The 22,110-nt window shown below is 39.6% G+C and overlaps 1 protein-coding gene across 1 annotated transcript; it reads right to left on the reverse strand.

Annotated features, from left to right (window-relative positions):
* Nucleotides 1–2,240: 2,240 nt before the first annotated feature.
* sae1 (SUMO1 activating enzyme subunit 1) lies at nt 2,241–21,700 on the reverse strand. Its single transcript, XM_046073163.1, has 9 exons — nt 21,468–21,700; nt 19,928–20,039; nt 18,582–18,755; nt 13,195–13,340; nt 11,887–11,986; nt 11,158–11,263; nt 6,762–6,906; nt 3,884–3,953; nt 2,241–2,509 (listed from the first exon to the last, which is right to left on the reverse strand). Exons 1-9 carry the CDS (start codon nt 21,566–21,568, stop codon nt 2,417–2,419), a joined length of 1,047 nt encoding a protein of 348 aa, XP_045929119.1. The 5' UTR covers nt 21,569–21,700; the 3' UTR covers nt 2,241–2,416.
* Between the last annotated feature and the right edge of the window lie 410 nt (nt 21,701–22,110).

Here is a 22,110-nt window from a genome sequence, read left to right on the forward strand (position 1 = left end):
AGGTGGCGGATGGTCTCCTGAGGGATCTCCTCCCAGACCTGGACTAAAGCATCCGCCAACTCCTGGACAGTGTGTGGTGCAACGTGGCGTTGGTGGATGGAGCGAGACACGATGTCCCAGATGTGCTCAATTGGATTCAGGTCTGGGGAACGGGCGGGCCGGTCCATAGCATCAATGTCTTCCTCTGGCAGGAACTGCTGACACACTCCAGCCACATGAGGTCTAGCATTGTCTTGCATTAGGAGGAACCCAGGGCCAACCGCACCAGCATATGGTCTCACAAGGGGTCTGAGGATCTCATCTCGGTACCTAATGGCAGTCAGGCTACCTCTGGCGAGCACATGGAGGGCTGTGCGGCCCCCCAAAGAAATGCCACCCCACACCATTACTGACCCACCGCCAAACCGGTCATGCTGAAGGATGTTGCAGGCAGCAGAACGTTCTCCACGGCGTCTCCAGACTCCGTCACGTGTGCTCAGTGTGAACCTGCTTTCATCTGTGAAGAGCACAGGGCGCCAGTGGCGATCTTGGTGTTCTCTGGCAAATGCCAAACGTCCTGCACGGTGTTGGGCTGTAATCACAACCCCCACCTGTGGACGTCGGGCCCTCATACCACCCTCATGGAGTCTGTCTGACCGTTTGAGCAGACACATGCACATTTGTGGCCTGCTGGAGGTCATTTTGCAGGGCTCTGGCAGTGCTCCTCCAGCTCCTCCTTGCACAAAGGCGGAGGTAGCGGTCCTGCTGCTGGGTTGTTGCCCTCCTACGGCCTCCTCCACGTCTCCTGATGTACTGGCCTGTCTCCTGGTAGCGCCTCCGTGCTCTGGACACTACGCTGACAGACACAGCAAACCTTCTTGCCACAGCTCGCATTGATGTGCCATCCTGGATGAGCTGCACTACCTGAGCCACTTGTGTGGGTTGTAGACTCCGTCTCATGCTACCACTAGAGTGAAAGCAACGCCAGCGTTCAGACGTCACCAAAACATCAGCCAGGAAGCATAGGAACTGAGAAGTGGTCTGTGGTCACCACCTGCAGAACCACTCCTTTATTGGGGGTGTCTTGCTGATTGCCTATAATTTCCACCTGTTGTCTATTCCATTTGCACAACAGCATGTGAAATTGATTGTCAATCAGTGTTGCTTCCTAAGTGGACAGTTTGATTTCACAGGAGTGTGATTGACTTGGAGTTACATTGTGTTATTTAAGTGTTCCCTTTATTTTTTTGAGCAGTGTACTTTGCATTTGTTCACTGTTAGATCATATTTCTCTAAAATGCAATTATACACATGTTCATTGTGTAAATCCCTAAATGCAAATTCGAGTAACCAACAATTACAATAACTTGTCACTCATATATTAGAGTTATAATAGTTATGTGGTATTGTTGTAAAAGTTGTAAGATGGATAGACTTTGGCTTTGACAATTCTATTTCCTCACAATTTAGATCTACCAAATGCTACTGTTGTCCAATTTAGCTGACAGGTAAAACTCATAACCAATCAGTTCTCAACCACATTTATACTGCAGGGGTAAGACTCAATGTAACAGAGACAGACAGGGGCAAGAGTCTGCCTGTGCAAGAGGAAGCGGCATTAGAGCACGAGGTGGTTTGGTGAGTGGGAGTGGAAGAGTGAGAGAAAGGCAAAGACACTGACAAATCTCAAATGAGACACAGGCAACAATTATAGACCATGTAATCGACCATGGCCTAAGTATGACAGAGGCTGGTCAGACAGTACAGCCTAGTCTGGGCCGGTCCACAGTGTCGTCAAATAAATGTTTTGTTGAAAATACAGTGTGTGCCATGGCTGACATTAATACTATTCAATTGCCTAGAAATACAATGTTAGCAATTGGACAGCATTTCTTAGTGGGTAACTATCACACTTTCAGAGTCATTTGATAAGATGTCTTTGCATTTTGACCGTCTTTGTCTAAGCAATGATAAAGAACTCTTGTTTTTTGCAGGTCACAGTGCTGAATGGGCCGCCTGGTGTGAGGGTTGTACTTAGAGTTTTGACAGTTGTAAGTTTGTTTCAGGTAATGTGCCAGATTGATTGAGCAAAATTATAACTTATTTATTGAATTAAAGTATAATTGTATGATTATGATGATTTAGAATTTTTTTGAACAGCAACACTATAGCTGAAGTACCGGATACACCAGATATCAGATGTACAGGCACAAAACAACATGATTGTTTTGTTTAATAAATCCAGAGACCTGGGGCAGAAATCTTTTACAAACGAGTGTTTTATTAGGAAATGTATAAAAAAACTAAACAAAAGTGTACTTGAGACCAAATTAATTTTATGACATAAATAGTCTGACGGAACAAACTAACACAGATACAGAAGTTTGCTGAACTTGTATTTGTGTGTAAAACTGTCCTGTGCACAAGTGTGACGCGTTTAGTTTGGTCCGAAGAAGTCGACCACGCCGTTGCCTTTACGGCCATCGAAGAAGAAGAAGTTCCGGTGTGGAGGGTCTCTTTGGGAGAGAGCCTGAAGGGAAAGATATGGAGAGAGGAGAGAGATAAATTACACTTTCCAAAACAGTTTTCTTGACAAGAACCATCAAGGTAATTTGAGGATCCCATAGAGAATTCATATCTGAGTCAGTTCAAGTGAAAGTTTCAGTGTACCCACCAGTACGACCAGAAGCTACTATTTTAATGCCAGTTTTCCATTTTTCAGAGCATGCAGACCCACAAAACAACTGTCTGTCACACTTATCAGTGGTTAAATTTCCCGTGTGTGAGTGAAATCAGTCAGGTTCACCCGGCCAGCCGGTCAGCCAGTTGCATAGTGTTTCATCATCATCATCCAGACGGTTTGGCCTTGGCCAATATAATGCAGTCTGATTCTGAACTGTCAGACACTGAACTGAACTCCTGTTTACCTCAGCCAGACGTCACTGCAGCTCAAGTGAACTTTTATTCAGGCCATTAGTCCATTTTCTCTCTATTTGTGCATTAAATATTGATTCTGTTTTTATCTGTGACATGAATCTTAATCATTCTAACAACCTTAGTTAAAATCCTGAGTCTTGAATCAAAAACAAAGTCACTAAACAGGCATAGTGTGTCCCTAAAGATCCTGTCAATGCAAGAATTCATAGTGAAACCACGTAGAAACCAAGGAAGTTGACTGATCTTTTGGTTAGTGAATGGATTTTAATCTAACTTTAAGGAATGATGCATCTTATTAAATCAGCTTTGGGTTTTTTGTTTTAAATTGTACTGGTTAGCCTGAGGGATCAACATAACAATGTGCTGTCAGTGTGTCGAGCATACAGATTGCTTACATATTACCATCAGTGGTCTGTGTGATGTGTTTGTGTCTTTGAGCTGCTAATATAATTACTTTTTACCTTCTTTACTCTCCAACATCCCCAGAAATCCCACATCGGTGCAGCTCTATGTGAGCTGTTAGTGTTACTGTTCAGTCACATGTTTTTCCTCGGACTCATCCTACTAATGGTCCCCTAATGGTTTTTTTTTTTTTTATGTGGCAATATCAATACGTTTATTATGTTGTTCAGCTGAAGGACAGTATAAATCATTTCCCTTTTGAGGGGCCGCTGCCAGAGCATCACACTGAGTTTCACTGTGGTCACAGTGAAAATGACTTCTGCACAGAGCAGAGTCGCTGCAGTTTTTCTGAAGCTGACCCAGAAACCAGCTGAGTGGCCACCTGTCAGCTGACTGACTCCCTCACACCAGACTGGCCATCTTCATCATTTACTACTGCAGAGTGAAAATCGTACGGTGCATCAGCACAAACACATTCAGAATGTGTCCTGAAGTTATGATGCTCCTATATTACTGTACACATTTACAGATCGCCTAAAAAGCTCCCTAGTGTTTACATGCTTACCTTGACAACTTCCTGTCCCAAAACTCCTCCCAGGACGGCGCACACTGGAGACATCTCAGAGAAGCAGTAGCTGAGGACAAAAAGTACAGAGAAATATGTGACTAAATAGAAAGTGCGATATTAAGGAACTGAGAAAAAAAACAATCTCCGTCTGGAGCTCTGCCAGCTGATTTATGTGTTTTGCTGTCTGTGAGTCCCTTCAACTCCCCCCCCCCCCCCCCCCCCCCCCCCCCCCCCCCCCCCCTTCACACTCTCAGTCACTGTCTTGTTGCTCACCTCTGTCCCCTTTAGAACTGTTACAATTCACCACAAAAATTAATAACTCCACCTGCAGCTTAGACCCCATCCCATCATCCCTAATCAAGACCTGCCTCCAATCCATCATTCCACTCATCATCAAAATCATTATCTCCTCCCCTCACATCTGGATCAGTCCCCACAAAACTCAAAGTTGCAGCTGTCACCCCCATCCTCAAGAAACCTGGTCTCAACCCCCGACATCATCTCCAATCTCCCATTCCTATCAAAAATCCTGGAACGTCTTGTCGCTGCTCAAATTTAAACAACTAACAACCAGTTCAAACCATTTTGCTCTGGATTCCACTCACAACACAGCACTGAAAGAGCCCTCCTCAAAAATAACCAATGACCTCCTCCTCTCCGCTGGCTCCGGTCACCTCACCATCCTAATCACGCTCAACCTCACTGCAGCGTTCGACACCATCAACCATTCCATTCTTCTCTCCCGACTGGAAACTTACTCAAATATCACGGGCACCGCACTCTCCTGTCTCCGCTGTCACCTCACCAACAGTTCATCAACATCAATAACTGCACCTCCTCAACTGCTCCTTTGTCACAAGGCGTCCCCCAAGGTTCGGTGCTTGGTCCTCTCCTCTTCATTATTTACATCCTGCCACTCGGTAATATCATACGTAGAGATGGTCTCCACTTCTACGCTGATGACGTCCAGATCTACATCTCCACCAAATCCATCACCACAGTTACCTCTGCAACTCGGACCAACTGCCTCACCGACATACAAACCTGGATGCAAACCAACTTCTTACAATAAATCTGACATGAAAATCATCGGCCCCAAATCATTCACAAGAAACACAGAAAACTTCAGCCTTTCCATCAACAACTCCAGCTTGTCTCCATCCCGACACAGCTGCAACCTTGGAGTCATCTTTGACAGCGACCTCACTTTTGAACACCACATCAACCATGTCACCAGGACTGCCTTCTTTCACCTCAAAAACATTGCCCATCTCCATCCATTACTCACCTCTGCTGCTGAACCCCTGATCCACGCCTTCATTACATCCATAATTGACTACTGCAATAGCATCCTCTATGGTTTACCTGCTAAAGCCCTAAATAAACTTCAATATATCCAAAACTCTGCTGGCCGCTTCCTCACCCACACACGCATTCAGTACAAAATCCTCCTCCTCACCCATAAAGCCCTCCATAACAAGGCCCCTTCCTGCCTCACAGACCTGCTCCACCACCACAATCCCTCCCGTAACCTCCGCTCCTCTGACACCAACTTCCTCTCACCACAAATCAGGACCAAGCACCGTACCTGGGGCGACAGAGCTTTCACTATCGCAGCCCCCTCCCTATGGAACTCCTTACCCATACCCATCCGAGACTGCAGCAACATGGACTATTTTAAATCACTTATTAAAACACACCTTTTTAACATCAAATAATGTTATTTTGCACCTGCTGCTGTTTGTTATTTTGTTATTTATATGGTCACCCCTCTTATGTATTTCCGCACCACATGTTTTTATCTACTGTTTGTATATTTTATATTATGCTATTTATGTTTTTAATCTGCTTTAAATGTACATAACTTCTGGTTTTACTGTAAAGTGTCTTTGAGTGTCCTGAAAAGCGCTACAGAAATAAAATGTGTTATTATTATTATAGTTACTGTAGTGGCAAAATTTAACTAAGTGCCTTTTCACTTGACAGTGGAAGTAAAGACGTTTGGGTTAATCACAGTCTGCAATCGCTCCCTCCCACAAATGAAGGTAGATTATGTTAATGTGGAACACTAGTGTGAAAGTGGTTAGGCCACAGACTTTAAATAACATTGATGCACTGCTTCTGTCCGACCTCCACATTGTGGTAATGTGAAAGTGTAGTAATTAAGCTTCTGGTTATTGATCAACAAACTTCCAGGTTTTCTTACATTGTGATAAGATGAAATACATAATTTCATTAAAATAGAAAATCTGAAATTATACAAGTAAAATTTCGACTATAATACATAAGTAAAGAGTAAATGGTTGACAGGTGGTGCTATAACCGTCGCACCACCTGCAGTTAAAGGTTATTGTTGGGGCAGCTGATAACAGCATTGCCATGTAGGTGTCGTTTTGGTCATTTGCAGGTGAAAAGCTTATAACAATAATGATAATAACAACAACAACAACAACAATAATAAAAACAAGCTGAAATTTTTTAACCGTTATTTAAATGGCATTTCTTTGACTACACTTCAGCCTGCAACCGGTTCTACAGGGGATCCTGCACATATTTCAGGCAAAAGCGTTTACAAAGTAAAAAAGTTATCAATAGCCCCTTAAAGTGGCCCACAGAGGTCAGAGCAGTAGTGTCTACATGCTCACTGAAATACAAGGTTAAGTTTATTTGTGACTGACATACAGGACAAATTGGTGTTACTGGTTTTATGGGTGTTACTGGATCCTGCTGTCAACTTTCAGTTTCACTGTCCTTCTTTCAAGACACGTCAGCACTTTGTTCCACTTTAAGTGTGAATGAGTCTATTTCCTATCTGAGCGAATTATCCATTCAGTATCTCACTCGTGTATAAAAGTGAAGAGTAGAAGCTTTATACCTTGTGAAGTCATCATTCAGGAGGTCACTGCTTACTGCCAAGGCCTCGAGGACGTCATCGTGGATCTGTTTCAGGAGTTGATTGTCTTCTGTAAAGGATTGTGGGTCGGGGTCGCGACCTTTGTCTGTACGAAACTTCAACATAACTGTGGAGACGGACGGAAGACAGAAAAGAAAGAGAGGGGGAGAGCAGGAAGCAGGAGAAACAAACAGAGAGAAATAAACGACAGTTGAGGGGCTGGAAACAAGTTTAAAACATTTTTTTAAAGCAATATTTTCCATATCATCTATTGCCATTTATAATTTCATCACGCTTTCAAGTGACTTCCACGGTGAATTATCATCTTATGGAAAGACAACATCTCATCTTGCTGCTCCCTTTGAAACAGGATAAGATCAGTATGTGGTTGCACCATCAACCATTTTATCCGATTAGGCCTACGTTTCCCCCACATCAAATTAAGAGTGTGCATGCAAAGATGCAGAAACACACCTGCACATACTCAGTAAGGAAATACAAGGGTAAAAAAAAAAAAAACCAACCTCTTTCAAGTGTCTAAGAGTCGGCTGCAGGACTGACTGAGAAATAAAAAAATCTGAAGTGTGCAATTTGGTCATGAACAATATTTCAAACAGCAACTTACTTCTCCAACTCCACCACACAGACACAAACATCAACACTACGCCCCCATATTTCCTGTTCGTCCATTAACTTAAACCACATGAGGAAGTCAAATCCTCCCACGGCCATTTCCACCAGCATGGCACACACACACACACACACACGAGTAGTGGCAATGAATCATTTTTGCACCTCAGCTCTGCCCTTTATCAGTGAAACTTTGTTAGTAGAAAGTAAAATACTGGCACAAATGGCATCACACTCAGGTCTGTACGAGGCAGGAAATCAAAACAGAATTTCATAACAGAATATAATAATGTGCACATGGATGGAACAACGATAGTATCTCTAAACCTACACATGTAGTAGTGATAGTCTTCACAGATTAAAGTGGAAGGGAAATATTCGAGATGGCCCTTTATGTCGAAACCTGCATAGGAAGGTCAAATAAAATAGGCAATCCCCCCCCCCACACACACACACATATACATACGCAGCATCTGTACAGTTAGTGAGAGTTCATGTTCATATCTACGTGTTTGTTAAAGCAAAACATGCAAATCTGTTTCAGCTTAGTCCAAACATTTATCTTAAGGAGTCCTCTTTTCCTTTCTTGTATTGTCAGGCTGCCTATAAATTAAAAAAGGGGAATTATGTAGATCAGAGATACTAATGATAACAAGTAAGCAAACACACACACACACACACACACTCCGCGGTTCAGATCACCCGACTGTTCCTAGTGAGACAGGAAGCAGTTGTAACAGAGGAAGAGCCACTTCCTCATCTGTCGCCCAAAAACAACAACCGCTAGCTCCAATTATAGAAACAGCAAAGGAATAATAACACTGCCTCCTGTTTCAAATTCACTAAATAAAAAAACAACTAGGCGATGTTTCCACTCAGAAATTAGCCTTAAACACGTCAGACTGAAGACAGGGCGAGGCTGCAGTGGGTAGGTGGGTTTCAGAGTGGGGAGTGACTAGACTAAAGGCCATGTGTGCTGGCACAAACCTAAAATTAACCAGACAAAATGTTCAGAATACAAATGTACCTCTAAATTATGAGCAAATTAGCTGTTTAGGAAACAAATCTACCAGACACCGTCATATGACATGTCTGTATAACACTATATTGGTTTAAATAAAGGTTGTCTATCAGCCAGACACGCCTGTTTTTTTTCACCCTGAAAATTAAAATCTGAAGAAAAAACACTTGCCATGTTAGCTTTTCATAAAAATATTTAGTGCTGGGCAACGATTAAAATTTTTAAAATCACAATTAATCGCATGATTTTCAGGTGCAAAATTGAATAATTCTAAAGTAGTGTATTGCACACTTTTATTTAAATGTACTGCTGTATGTAAACAAAAGTCTAATAACATGTGGTTTGCAAACACTTTAAACAAACAAGGTGCTTCTTACCAGCAGTAAGTAGCAATAAACTATTTCTTGTAAATCTCAACTTAATGTAATCAAATCAGATATTAAACCAAAGCTATTTGCCACTGCCAGGGAATTACCTTTTATCTAGCTTGTTAAAACAAGTTAGAGTCCAGAGTCCAGTTTTCTTGGGGTTTTTTTTCTGAACAGGTATCAGCAGAAACATTTTTCTTTTATCAGGGAACAGTATAAACAGTCTATGTTCAGTAGCAAGTGTCCCTGTCAGAGTGAGGTGAAGTGGTCGAGAACAAGGTGTAGTGACAAGCGGGCGCGTTCCCGTGAAACTGTCGCGGTTGTGCACACGCCCGCCTTCTTGTCGGCGTTAATTTATTAATGCGTTAATGCGAAAATAACACTGACAAATTGCTTTGATTTTCTGGGAATGCATTAATATAATAATTTCAAGAAGTTTTCTTTCTGTTTTATTTTTTACTCATTTTAGTCTTTAAGCTTTTAACACATGAAATCTGGAATATTTCTATATATAATTAAGACATTGTTAAAAGATTTTTTTGGTGGTGTGAGTGTACATGACAAAACTGCTAGTGCCACAATCCACACAAAACGAGGCTGATATCACTTTCTATAACTGAAGTTTGGATATACCAAGAGCGCATTATGCCAATTTATCATAGCTTATTTCCTCTGTTCTTATATATGAAACTGTGGTGTATTGGTATTTATGAGATAAAGCCTCCAGCTTGCAATACACCTTCCAAGTCCTCAGATCTTTCCATCAGAGAGTCACTGGCTGATGGACAAAAGGTCACAACATTTTCCTAAACGTTTACATAAAAAACATAAGATGGCCGCACAGATGTTAGACTTTCCAATCACCCTTCATGCTGCCTGGGTACGGGGGTCATTGCTTTTTTAGTCCAACTCCCATCTTGTTGTAGTAATACACCGCCATTTTTATTAGATGCACATTTTGCCAAGAATTTCACAATTAGTGGTATATTTTGATTCCTGAATTATTTTAAATGTGATATAAACTTGCAGAACTACATTGTTCCATTTGTGACCTATGCGTCCTGCCAAAACTATTGAATTTTGATGATTTACTAAAACGTATGCACAGAATATAATTTTATAAATTGACAGGGGTGCACCCAATAACCATTTTCTGGTTATTTCCTGTTCTTATATGCTTGTTGTCATGCTGTGTAGGTGTCGGGCTGTTCTCTATTCTACGCTCAGTGCACATGACTGGCCATGGACAGCCTGTGATGGAAACTACCATGTAGTGTGTGGGGATGTTACAGGGCCAGGTGACAGGAGGGACAATAACAACTCTTAAGAGAAGGTCATCAGACACTGTAAATAACCTGAAAAACAGGAAGATACATTTAAGATTTTAAAAAATTCCTTTTGGTTGAATTTTCCTAAACATTTGACGGGACATATACGATTATTCATGTGCAACTCAGTGTAACAATATTCTTTTTTTTCCTTTTTCTCCTCAAATTGCTGATTAAATTTTACAAAATCTAAATTCAATTTGTTTTTGTTCTTTTGAAACCCCACAAACATCTTTGGCAGAGGTTGACATCGAACACTTTGCACTTTACTCTAGAACAACATTTATCAAACTTTATGGACATGATTTTCCACGCACGTGCAATGATAGCTTATTAGCCAAATTAGAACCAGTGACTTTGCATGCTCATGGTTTGTGTTTCAGTCCCGCTGCAGGGTTCCTACGCATTTTCAGTTTCAAATTTCTATACCTTTTTAGACCTTTCAGGATTCTTTGTTATATTTGATCAATTCTCTGTATGGAAATTTTGTTTGTGTCTTTCCTCCTACACAGAAATGTCAGAAGACATGTTGTATACCACTAATTTAACTGATAGTTGCACAAACTATAATCTCATAATAAAAATTTAACAAATATGAATTCTTCACAAATATTTTACAAGACCAAAAACCAAAAATTTTGAGAAGATAATTCAAAAATATCACTAAGGAACTAAACAATTGTCAATTCAATTTCAAAACTTTTTAAAACCCTAGAAAAATCTACTTTCTAAAAAGGTTGAAACTATTAATTATCTTGATTATCCATCAGTATAAACTGATTATATTTCCACTTAATTGATTAAATGTTGCAAAAGACAAATAATGCCCATAGAAGTTACCAGAGCTCAATTTTTGTTTTCTTGCAAACATAAAAAAACGGGGGAAAAAAACCACCAAAGGTTTTGAATTTACAACATAAACCACAGGAAAAAAAAAGGGGGAAAATGTCACATTTAGAACCAGTTACCACTAAAACTTTACTGTACGTTTACTTGATCAATGATGTTTTATGAAATCACGCTGCAAGTACCGTGAAGTAGGAAGTAGTCCACTGGTGTTCGCTTCAGACCGGCTTTGGCCTTCTCGCTAGTCCAGTCAACCTCCAGTGCCTCCTTCAGAGTGCAGAAAGTGGCCGTCTGATTGGTTGGAGATAAAAAGAAAACTAATGTCAATAAGAGGTGAACCAGTAGTGTAATAATTCATTCTTTCCTCATCTTAAAAGACAAATAGAAAGCAATACGTGGCGGTCACTTGATTAGGGAACGCTATCAAAATGGATTTGTATGGATTTTATGTAAGTGTATATTTATATGCATTTGTAGCCATAAATGCAAAAAAAAAAAAAAAGCAGACAAACTGAGAAAACTGTATTTTAGAACAAATAGAAAAGATTTTGAAAAGATTTATCAAGCAGTCAGGCCAATTACAAACTAGTTCATGTTTGTAAGAAATAGCAGAAACGATGCAAATGAAATTAATTTTGGATTTGTGAGGGGAAAAAAAAAATAAGACAACCAGGCCTTACAAAGTGTTTTTCCATTTTGTGTAATTGTCTCAGTATGTTCCACTCCTCCTATCATGACTTACTCAGTTGAGTAACTCCAGCCTTGATTTAAAAAGGAAGTATTTCATTCACTACCCATGCTGGTGATTTCCATCTATTTGCCTTGAAGACAGCTATTTATACCAGGTTGGCTGTAGAATAAAAAAAATAAAATAAAATTTAGTTGGCTGGGAAATTTGGTCTTCGTCCACCTACCTTTTTCACCATGGTGGTCTCGTTGGGGTCGACTTTGGCTTTCTTTGCTTCAGGACCGTCGTTAGAATTTCCAGTCGGTTTCACCAGTTTAGGTTTCTCCCTAAAAAGAGAAAGTGAAGAGAAAGATACTCAACATTATCAGAAAACATAACTGTCAGTATTACACTGTACATTACATACACACAAGCACCTGTTTCATTCACTGGAGCTGCAGTGGACCTAATCGAAGTTTTGACTTACACAGATATTAAAATTTTACTGAGCTAAAATACGATTTTAAAGCCACTTCTTTACTGTGTGTGGATTTAAACATATGTGATTACTAAAAAAAAAAATAGCAAAGATTTGTTACGTGAGTGTGAGTGATGAGTGATTTACTGATATGAGATGAGATACTTTATGGTACTTAGTTACTGTACTATGGTATTATCATCATCATCATCAGCATCATCATTCTGCTGCTTCTAGGATTGGCACCTGATTCACACCCTGCCATTTCCTCACTTCTTTCCAATAAATCAGCTTAAAGGTACTGTGTTCTTCTGCTTTTGGGTTTATGCTAGATATCTGACAATATGACTGTTTTAAACAACCATTAATATGCATCCGTTACCAAAAGCGCCTCAGACTGGATTTATTTCTCTAGGGAAGGTGGGGTGATTTTAAAATTACCTGCGCTCCTCAGAGATTTTAAATCCTGTGCGTAATTTTTCACTCCCATCCCAGTAATACATACATATCATTAAACTTAAATTAATATGCTGGGTTTTTAATTGCTTAAACCACTGAACTCACCTTGCCTATATACATACAGGCTTTTAATTACTTTACCATGCCAGTCAGTATGAACGCATTATAGTTTGGGGCTCATTGTTTCTGCAAAATGAACTAAACAATTGATCTGTGGAGAATCTAACAAATCTATCAATGTGTAGCATGTCCAAATTGACAAAAGTGTAAACCTTTATATTGGTATACACAATCTAAGCGGCTTAACACAAGCAGGTGACCCGGTGGGTGTTAACAGGTTTTATACACCCAAAGAACTTCTATTAAAAACCAGATCAAGTGTCTAATTGGTACTAGGCTTTTAATTGTTTTACGGTAGTGAATTCACTCTTGTAATTTACATCTCATCCTTGTATTTTAAAGTGGAACTTGCCCTTCTGCTTGATTTTTCGAATCTGTTGTTGTAATGTCAGCTACAAATGCACTGGTTTTCTCATTTTGGCCAGTCCTGCGGATCGTGCAAGCCTAAAATTTCAAGCTAAACACGCCACATTGAATTGCTGCCCAGACCACACTTACTCAACGTAGTGGTGCTCCTGCCCGAGGTTGCAGAACATGTAACCGTAATAGCCATAGACATCCCCACAGAAGACCTTGATGTTGCGCTGAGAACAAAGCTGGTCTACTCGCACCATCAGGTCTCTGGAGCAGCCCGTCAGACACACCTGAGGGATAAAAAAGACAAATAGTAAAAAAGCCTGGTAAGAGAGGCTGCAGGTAGACTTTACACTGCAGGTACAATTATATTTTATTAAACACCAGCTTTCCCCCTCATTTCTATTTAATGTTTAGTTGACTTTCTTCATCATGCATGTCATTCAGAGCAGTTTTATAACATTATAATCAGAAAAATAATGAAGGAAAATATTAGCCCTGGCATAGGCCAGTTAGAACGACTCAAACTTCACAAACTTTAAACTCTTCGTAGAAATAAACAAGAACATGGAGTCCAAAGAATTCACCGGAGTCAGTCAGAAACAGGTGCAATAGTGTTTTATTCTTTTTCAAGATAAAAAACCTGAGTTATACCTTAGCAGGCCTCAAGGTGATGAAACTGAATTTGCAAGCTGCTGTGGTCGTATTATATAGCCCTTTTCAAACATAAAGGTATTTCTTTCTGGCATTTTAATGGTGTTTTATTACCCTGATGTCGCTGTTTGCTCTCTCTACAGGCCCCATCAATCTCGATTTGATTCATCAATGTGTTTCACTAACCTTCTCTACGAAGATAGTGCTATTAATTTACTTGTTATTTGTATCACTATTCGCGCCATCCCAGGGTAAATCTAATCCTAAACACCAATTATATCTGGTTATGTGCAAAAGTCCCAGAGGGTAGGCAACTGCACTGTGGGTAGGGTACCGAGGACAGAGCTTCCCTCCTTGCGGCTCCATAGGCTATTCTCGCAGTGCTCGCTCTCTGCCGGCACACACGTACACTTCTGCTAAAACACACCCGTCTTTGTGTTGACCGCAGGCAACGTTTTAAAGATATGATCTTATTTAAAATTAAGCACAGCAAAAAAAAAAAAAAGTCCCTTTTTCAGGACACTGAATTTAAAGATAATTCTGTAAAGATCCAAATAACTTTACAGATCTTTATTGTAAATGGAGTAAACAAGGTTTTCATGCTTGTTCAACGAACCATAAACAAATCAATGAACATGCACCTGTGGTCGTTGAGAGACTAACAGCATCCAGACGTTAGGCAGTTAAGGTCAGTTATTAAAACTTATAACACTAAAGAGACCTCTCTACTGACTCTGAAAAACACCAAAAGACAAATGCCCAAGGTCCCTGCTCATCTGCATGAACGTCCCTTAGGCATGCTGCAAGGAGGCATTAGGACTGCCGATGTTGCCAGGGCAATAAATTGCAATATCTGTACGGTGAAATGCCTAAAACACTACAGGGAGACAGGAAGGACAGCTGATCGTCCTCGCAGTGGCAGACCACATGTGACAACACCTGCGCAGGACCACAGGGCCGCACCAGATACTGACTGTTTTTTCCATTTCTGTTAATACAAAAATTTAACAACAAAGGCATAAACTGAACAAAGTTTCACAGACAAGCGAGTTAAGTTTGCTGAAAATAAAAGCAGTTGTAAGTGAGAGGACGTTTCTTTTTTACATGCCCTGGTTACAGAAGCTTTGCAAAGCCGGCACTCTTGTATCTTTGTAGTCCACACAGAATATACTGAACAGCAAATTACTACACAGCAATAACCTTCGTCTTAACAAGTTATAGTTTCTGTTGGAGGGAAATTCTGCCCAATTTCAGTAGTAAGTTAATTAATTTAAAACCACTTGCAGGGACACACTGAAATCTATATCTGAAGCATCTGTAACCCAATAATCAACAATGCATTTTCAAAAGTGCATTTAATCTAGAATCTAACAGTTGTGAAGCAAATAGTGTTTAAGAAGCTCCACCCAAATGAGCTACATAACTCCAGAGCCATATTTGTTTTAAAAAAGGAAAGAACACTGTGTTTGACACAGATCCCATTTTTTTAAACTACTGCGCATGTGCAGAGATTGACAACTGTATGCACCCCATCCTGTCAACAAGCAATGTTAACATATTTACAGTAAGACCTGTTATTTTCTGCACCTTTATTCTCAAATTTTAAAATTTAATCTCAAATTAAAAAGTATGAAACTAAACTCCCACTGTGTTGGTCTTTTGGGCACCACCTCTTCCTTTACCACTCATGAAACTTTCTTTTGCTGTTATTTGCTCATTTCCGTTCCATTAATTTAACAATAAAAACGCTTGTAATAACAGAAAATATCAAATGATACTGCTGTCTTGCATTTACTCCCTAAGGGACTCCATCAGTAACTTTCAGCCAGCACAACAACAAAGTAACTGAACAGTATCTGGTGAGTTGCCAAACTGACAGAGACACACCTACTGTAGCAGCCACAGCAGTGTTCGGTGATAGGTCACCTCCTTGAGTAAACGTCCAAACAAGGCTAAAGCAAACACAGCCACGCAGTGTACCATAGTGAAACCAGGGTGGGCTGTTGTCTGACTGTAAACTGACTTGGTGGGCTGGGTTCACTTATCCTGCTGACCCAGTCCAGCACACCCAAAAACACCCTCAGCTCACTGATAAGACTGATGCTGCATCCCTGGCAGTTTCAGTGAGTCCCACATAGCAGCAGGCAGACCAGGTCAAGGACCAAATAGGATTTTCTTACATATCTATGACAGACTGTAGCGTAGGACCTCACCATCAGAAACATACATAAAGGCTGACTGACACCTTAATGTCCTCATTTCATCAACAACAACAAAAAAAAAAATGTAGAAGAGAAGAACTACATGAGCGATTAACCTCCACCTTTTCCTTCCCAGACATGATTTGCGAGCATTTTTTGACCTGGTGCAAGCGTGTGATTAGAGCATCGGAAAAACAAGGAAGCGAAGGGAGGAAAACAGGAAAGCTGGAATCTCCTGTTAAAAAGAACGGCATTAGAAAGACAAAGAAAACCTATTTGACAATCTTACTGTGAGCCACGTAGTCCTACATAAACACTGCCATATTAGTCAAATTAGAACAACTGGTTGTTTCACATGAGACATTTTTGTATTTGTGGTTTTTTGTTTGTTTGAACCAGTGGAAAAAGGTGACGTCTAGTATTTCCATGCACCAATCACAATTTGACAAATAAAAATCTGAATCTGATGACAGTTACCACTGCAGCCCTGATGAAGCCAATTAGTTGAGCTTTTGACTATTATTATGAGTAAGACAATACTACAGATAACACACTTTTAATGTGTAAGAAACAGAAAAAGGTTGCATATTTATTGGCCTGTCTCGATTTTATTTGTGTTATTTTTCAGTTCCTTCTTACCAGAAACTAAAATGAATCACTGCAGAAAACTAAATTTAGTACTGTAAACATGAAAAGAGCGACTGAGAGAATGAGTAGCGAGTCAGCTGTACTCTGCAAGTAGCCAGATGGACAGTGTGTGTTTTTCTATTGTACTCATCTCTCAGTAATTAGGCCTCTCGTATGAAAAACTGTGACCACACTCCAACCACTCCACTTTAATCACCTTCCATTTTCCCGCTGAGCCACACACTGATACATCTGTGGAAGCAGATAAAAGCGACGACTGGTCTACAGCAGAGAGAGAGAGAGAGACCCCCCTCTGTTTTCCTTTTTTTTTTTTTTTATTTCATCTTTTTAAATTGTCCCGCTTTCTCTTCTCCGACACTCTCATCCTCCCTCCCTGTCCTACTAACATCTATCTCATCCTGTCCTCACTTCATTTTGTCCTGCTTCTATCTCCCCCCTCCTCCCGACCCTCACTTAGTCGCCCCAGAGGGAGGAAGACTGCCGACAATTCAGACACAACAAGAGGGAAAAATAATCTCTCGGTTATTCTTCTGATCATATTCAAATACATTCTTGCCTTCGGCGCTGACTTCACTGAGATCCAGCCTGTGTGTGTGTGAAGCTGCCTGTGGAAATTAATGTTTAATGCTGAAGCAACTTTTATCCTGTTGCATAGAAAATTAATACAATCATCAATGTTTTGCTAAATCTAAACCGATCTGCTGGCTTAAGAACAGAAATATAATCATGTTTGTTATAGTATATTGTACTAATAATGTCATTGTGTTTTACCACCCACGGGAATTGGATTCATACTAAAAAGGAAATCAGAAGCTTCGCACCTTATCAGATCTGCAAGAAATATTATTTTTTCAATTTGCAATTTCACCTTGGTCAGGTGATATTATTAGAAAATACAATGATGTCTAGCAAGCAGAGGTCTGTTCTCAACATGGTGACTCTACTGTTTACTTTGAAATACTATAATAGCTTTTAACTTTAACATTGTCCGAGGACGTTCACATCCATATTGGGTGAACAGTGTAGAAATTGCAGCCTCTCTTAATACCTTCTTTTTGAACTGTGCAGCAGGACAATGCCATATTTCCACGCTGTTCAACCAGCCGGCACTTTAACCTCATAGTCATATTTTTCTATCTCAATTTAATTTCAGTTTCAGATCTAATGTCCTCAAATATAGTACAGCAAAAAACGTCAATGTTTAAATACTTTCCTTTGTAGTTACTATGTAGAATTTGTAAGGAAGTACTATGTTGTAGTAGTACATATTTTTACTAACCCTACTTCAAGGTGCCCATGCTTGTTTGTCATTTGTGTTCCAGGTCTGACTTTTCTGTATTGACACATGAATTCAAAGACTTTTAATAGCCAACCAAAGAGATCAGCATTTAGAATTTTCTTAGTGGGTGTACAATTTGTACCATTCTCCACCCACTGAACACTGCTGTAAACACTACAGGACCATATAAGGCAAACACAGGCCTTAAAACAGCAACTGCTCTCGCTGTATAATTAACACGGTGATATTATCACAAACAAGTTGTAAGGAAAACATTCAAATCAAGAACAAAATGTAACCATTAATATTGCCTGAAGAATAAAGCTAAACTGATGCCATCGGTGCAGCATTACTTGCAGGTTTTTGGTCCTGAAGCCTCACTGATGATGTACGATATGGACTGCATGTGACATCTAGTGGTCAGTGGAGTGATATAAGACTGAATGCTCAGGTACACTGTGATGGGATGGGACTGGACCTCATTTAGACAATTGTCCAGGAATGTGTAGAATTACATCACTTGCAAACATTTATCACATATGTTGTGTAAAAGTAAGTAAGTGTGGTTAATTCCTTTAATATGTTTTAACATCTGTTTTTAAGAAAAGGCAGATTTGCTGTTCTTTTAAATCAAATCATTCAGGTTAGCTCTAAATTGTTTATTTGTTGACACTCAAGCAGATTTCAATACCGCTTTAGTTACCCAGTCTCTGTTTGACTGTCTGGAATAAACTTTAATTTCCACTCACCGCATCGAATTGCAGAAAGAAGTCATCTGGTTTGTCTTCGATTCGGTCTGAGTCAGCATGCACCTCCACCATCGGGTTGAGGTTCTGCGCTCGCTCCAGAGAGGCACGGGCTCGATTCTGACCCTGAGCCGTCACCGGAACCAGGAACTGAGCTCGGCACGACTCCACCGACACCTAGTGGGCACACAAACAGGGAATGCATCGCAGGGTGTCAGAATCAGAAATACTATATTGATCCCCGAGGGGAATTTCTTGTGTCACAGTCGCTCACATTGCACATCAAAGTATAAATAGTCTGTATATGTTTCGCAACTGTCTAGTCGTTTTGACCACTCAGAGCACTTAAACTTCACTCACATACTGATAAGAAAGTGCCAACTGCTCTTCAGAAACAGAAAGTAACTCATTCACACACACCGATGGCACAGCCACCAGGAGCCATTTGGGCTTCAATGTAATAATAATTAATAATCAGTCATTTAGCTGACGCTTTTATCCAAAGCAACTTACAACTGCTATATATGTCAGAGGTCGCACGCCTCTGGAGCAACTACGGGTAAAGTGTCTTGTTGGAACCACCAACCTTCCAGTTAGTGGACGACTGGAAGACTAACCCCTGAGGATTCCCATAAAGGACTAAAAATAATAATAATCATAATAATTAGTAACTAGAATATAAAGAAGTACACAATCTAAAAATAAATGTATAATTAAGAGTGTGGAAAATGCACAGTATGTAACAGTAAGCTATATAAAAGTATCTGGATGTGATTTAGCTGAAGACAGATAATTGCCCTAATGTATTCTGCAGAGATTTATATCCAATGGGAATTCTTTGTCTTCCATTAATTTAGTTACGCTGGACCACAGACACAAATACATACATGCTATAGATTCAAACACTTGAAAGGGTGATATGAAGCCAGAATTCAGCTGTTATTGCAATGTTACCACAATAAAGTTAAGGGGAAATAGCTTGTTTCCTCACTGAGTAGTGAAAGTCATTAAAGACAGTCACCATCTAGTGGACATACAAAAGTACTGCAGACTGAAATTGCCACATAAGGATATCTAAAATTCAATTATCTTTTAGGAGTTATGAACATTTCACACTGATGTTCAGTTGATACCTGAAAACAAAGATTTCTAGATTTAAACTGAAGCCCAAGTCCACTCTGTAGGCGAAAGCATGCTCTGATGAGGAAGGAAAAAGACCACCTGTTTTCGTATGTGTGTAAAAGGACAGAGGGTGTTGTACAAATTTGTAAAGCTGCTTTGAGGCAAATTTGTTATTTGTAATATTGGGCTGTATAAATAAAACTTGACTTGTGTATGAGCATGTGTACCTGTTCATGATCCAGCAGAGTGAGTGCTTTAACTCCAGCCAGGATCAAGTTCTTGGCCACTTCTGCCCCCAGACCACCTAAACCTGCCAGGAGCACACGGGACCCTCGCAACCTGTAAACAAAAACACATGGAGACAAAATGTCATGTCATTCTGGGCCAGGCAAGAACTACCAGAATGAGGAATAGTTTCTACCTGGATGCTGTCCGACTGATGTGACAGGTTTTGCACCACACCCTACTGCTCTAGAGGTAGTCTGTCCTACTATGATGTTACTAAAGTGAATTAGTGTGTATTGACATTCCATTTTATACATAAATGTATAATGTAATGTTTGAAGGCTGCTCCACACTTTTCATATGCATTTTAGAATTATTATTTTATAATAATATTGAATTAAGTATAGCCAAGGCAGAGATCAAAGTACTAATTTCGTTCTTGGGAGAATAGAGATCCTTGAATCCTTGATGAAAATCTGTTTCATATGTGCCCACTGTAGCGCTGGAATGTGATTTTGTGCCGTTTTGGTTGTTTTTGTAACAAATTAGCTAATAAACTTTTATTTAAAACTGTAGGTCTTATTAAATAAATTTAACTTTGCGGTAGACATGGCCAACAGATGCTTATATAAACGTGGTGTGGAACATACAGGTAAATCAAAATGAACTACTAATAAGATCAGAGTTTAAGATTAAACAATAATTGAGTGATTTGAAGGTTTGTGTTAGGGCTGGGCGATTTGGCCAAAAATGTTATAATGATAAAAAATGTATTATCATTCAATTTCAATAATTGTATAATCATGATTAATGTTAAATCCTTACTTATTTCAACTTTAAAGGTTGATTTTTGCTCCCGAGTGAAAAACTGAAGAATCCAGATGCTTAATTGAGGTTTTAAACTATTCTTTATGGTCAGAACAAACACTTTAATGCCAAAAAGTGGATCACTTAACAAATTTGTTTGCCCTCTTGTTTTATTTTCATGTGTTTTATAGTTTTAATTTTAGCACTTTTCTGTTTTTATCTGTAGCACTTTGGGATAAAGTTCTTTACAAATAAAATGTATTATTATTATTATTATTATTATTATTAATCAAATCTGAGGTAGAACATTCAAAACAATTATAAAATCTTTTTGTCAACAAATATGCATGAGTATAATTGTCCTCAACAAAATACCTATCTTAATAGAAAAATTAAGTGCTGGTTCCTTTGTGATACAAATGCATTAAGTCAAGCATTTATCGGACATTTCTTTTATTATCATTATTGTTCTATTGCCTAGCCATAGTTTGTGTTTTTCATTTACATGGAGCAAAACAAGTGCTGTGTTTCCATATAACTTAAAGCGTAGGCCCCCTGTGGCCATTCACTTTATTAATTATAGCTAACGATATTCTCAAGGAATAGTCCACACAATGCGTAGTCTGTTCACAAATCAAAATAACTGCTTTTTAAGTTAAAACAGGCTTAAAGAGGGCAACAACTCAAGCCTTCCGCTGCAGTTATTAGCCTGCCGAGCTAACTGAGCTAACTGACCTCTTCTGGGCATCGAGCCCCCACAGTCGGATCTGTCGGTCGTACTGCGCCGCCTCCTCCTCGCTGATGACCGGGTCCTCCTTCTCGATCATATCGATCATTTCAGTTCACTCTATAAACGGGAAATTAGTTGTAAAATAGCGTTAGCCTTTTTTGTGCTGCTGCAAATGTTTCAAACGCCGCGACAGTCCCGCTGAATGAATGGGCGCTGAATGATGACGTGAGCCAGGACGAAACAATGGATTGTCCGTTTTTATTTATTTTTTTTAAAAACAATATTCTTTCTTTTTAATTTCTCGATGTATTTATTGAAGAAATGTCCCCGATATTTCACCAGACATTTTCTTTCTCGTCATTTCAGTTTTGAATATAACTTAAGATAAATATTTGTTTGTCATTCTCGTTTTAATTTTTAAAATAGCTTGATTACCAAATAATGTGTCGCTGTTGCTGGCTTGTATTTTATGCACCGGCCATTTAGCCCTGTGGTGTAATCATAGACTGTATAAGTGTAACTTATAGTTATCACAAAGCTTTGGGCCAACAAGTGTCTAGGCAGGGACATGGGTTAATTTTTCCCTGGGTGTAGTCTTTTCCGAACAACTTTTCGAGCAGCCATTTTTAAAAGACAGCTTGTTATGTG

Source organism: Micropterus dolomieu, linkage group LG17 (assembly GCF_021292245.1).
Source record: "Micropterus dolomieu isolate WLL.071019.BEF.003 ecotype Adirondacks linkage group LG17, ASM2129224v1, whole genome shotgun sequence".
Lineage (NCBI taxonomy): Eukaryota > Metazoa > Chordata > Actinopteri > Centrarchiformes > Centrarchidae > Micropterus > Micropterus dolomieu.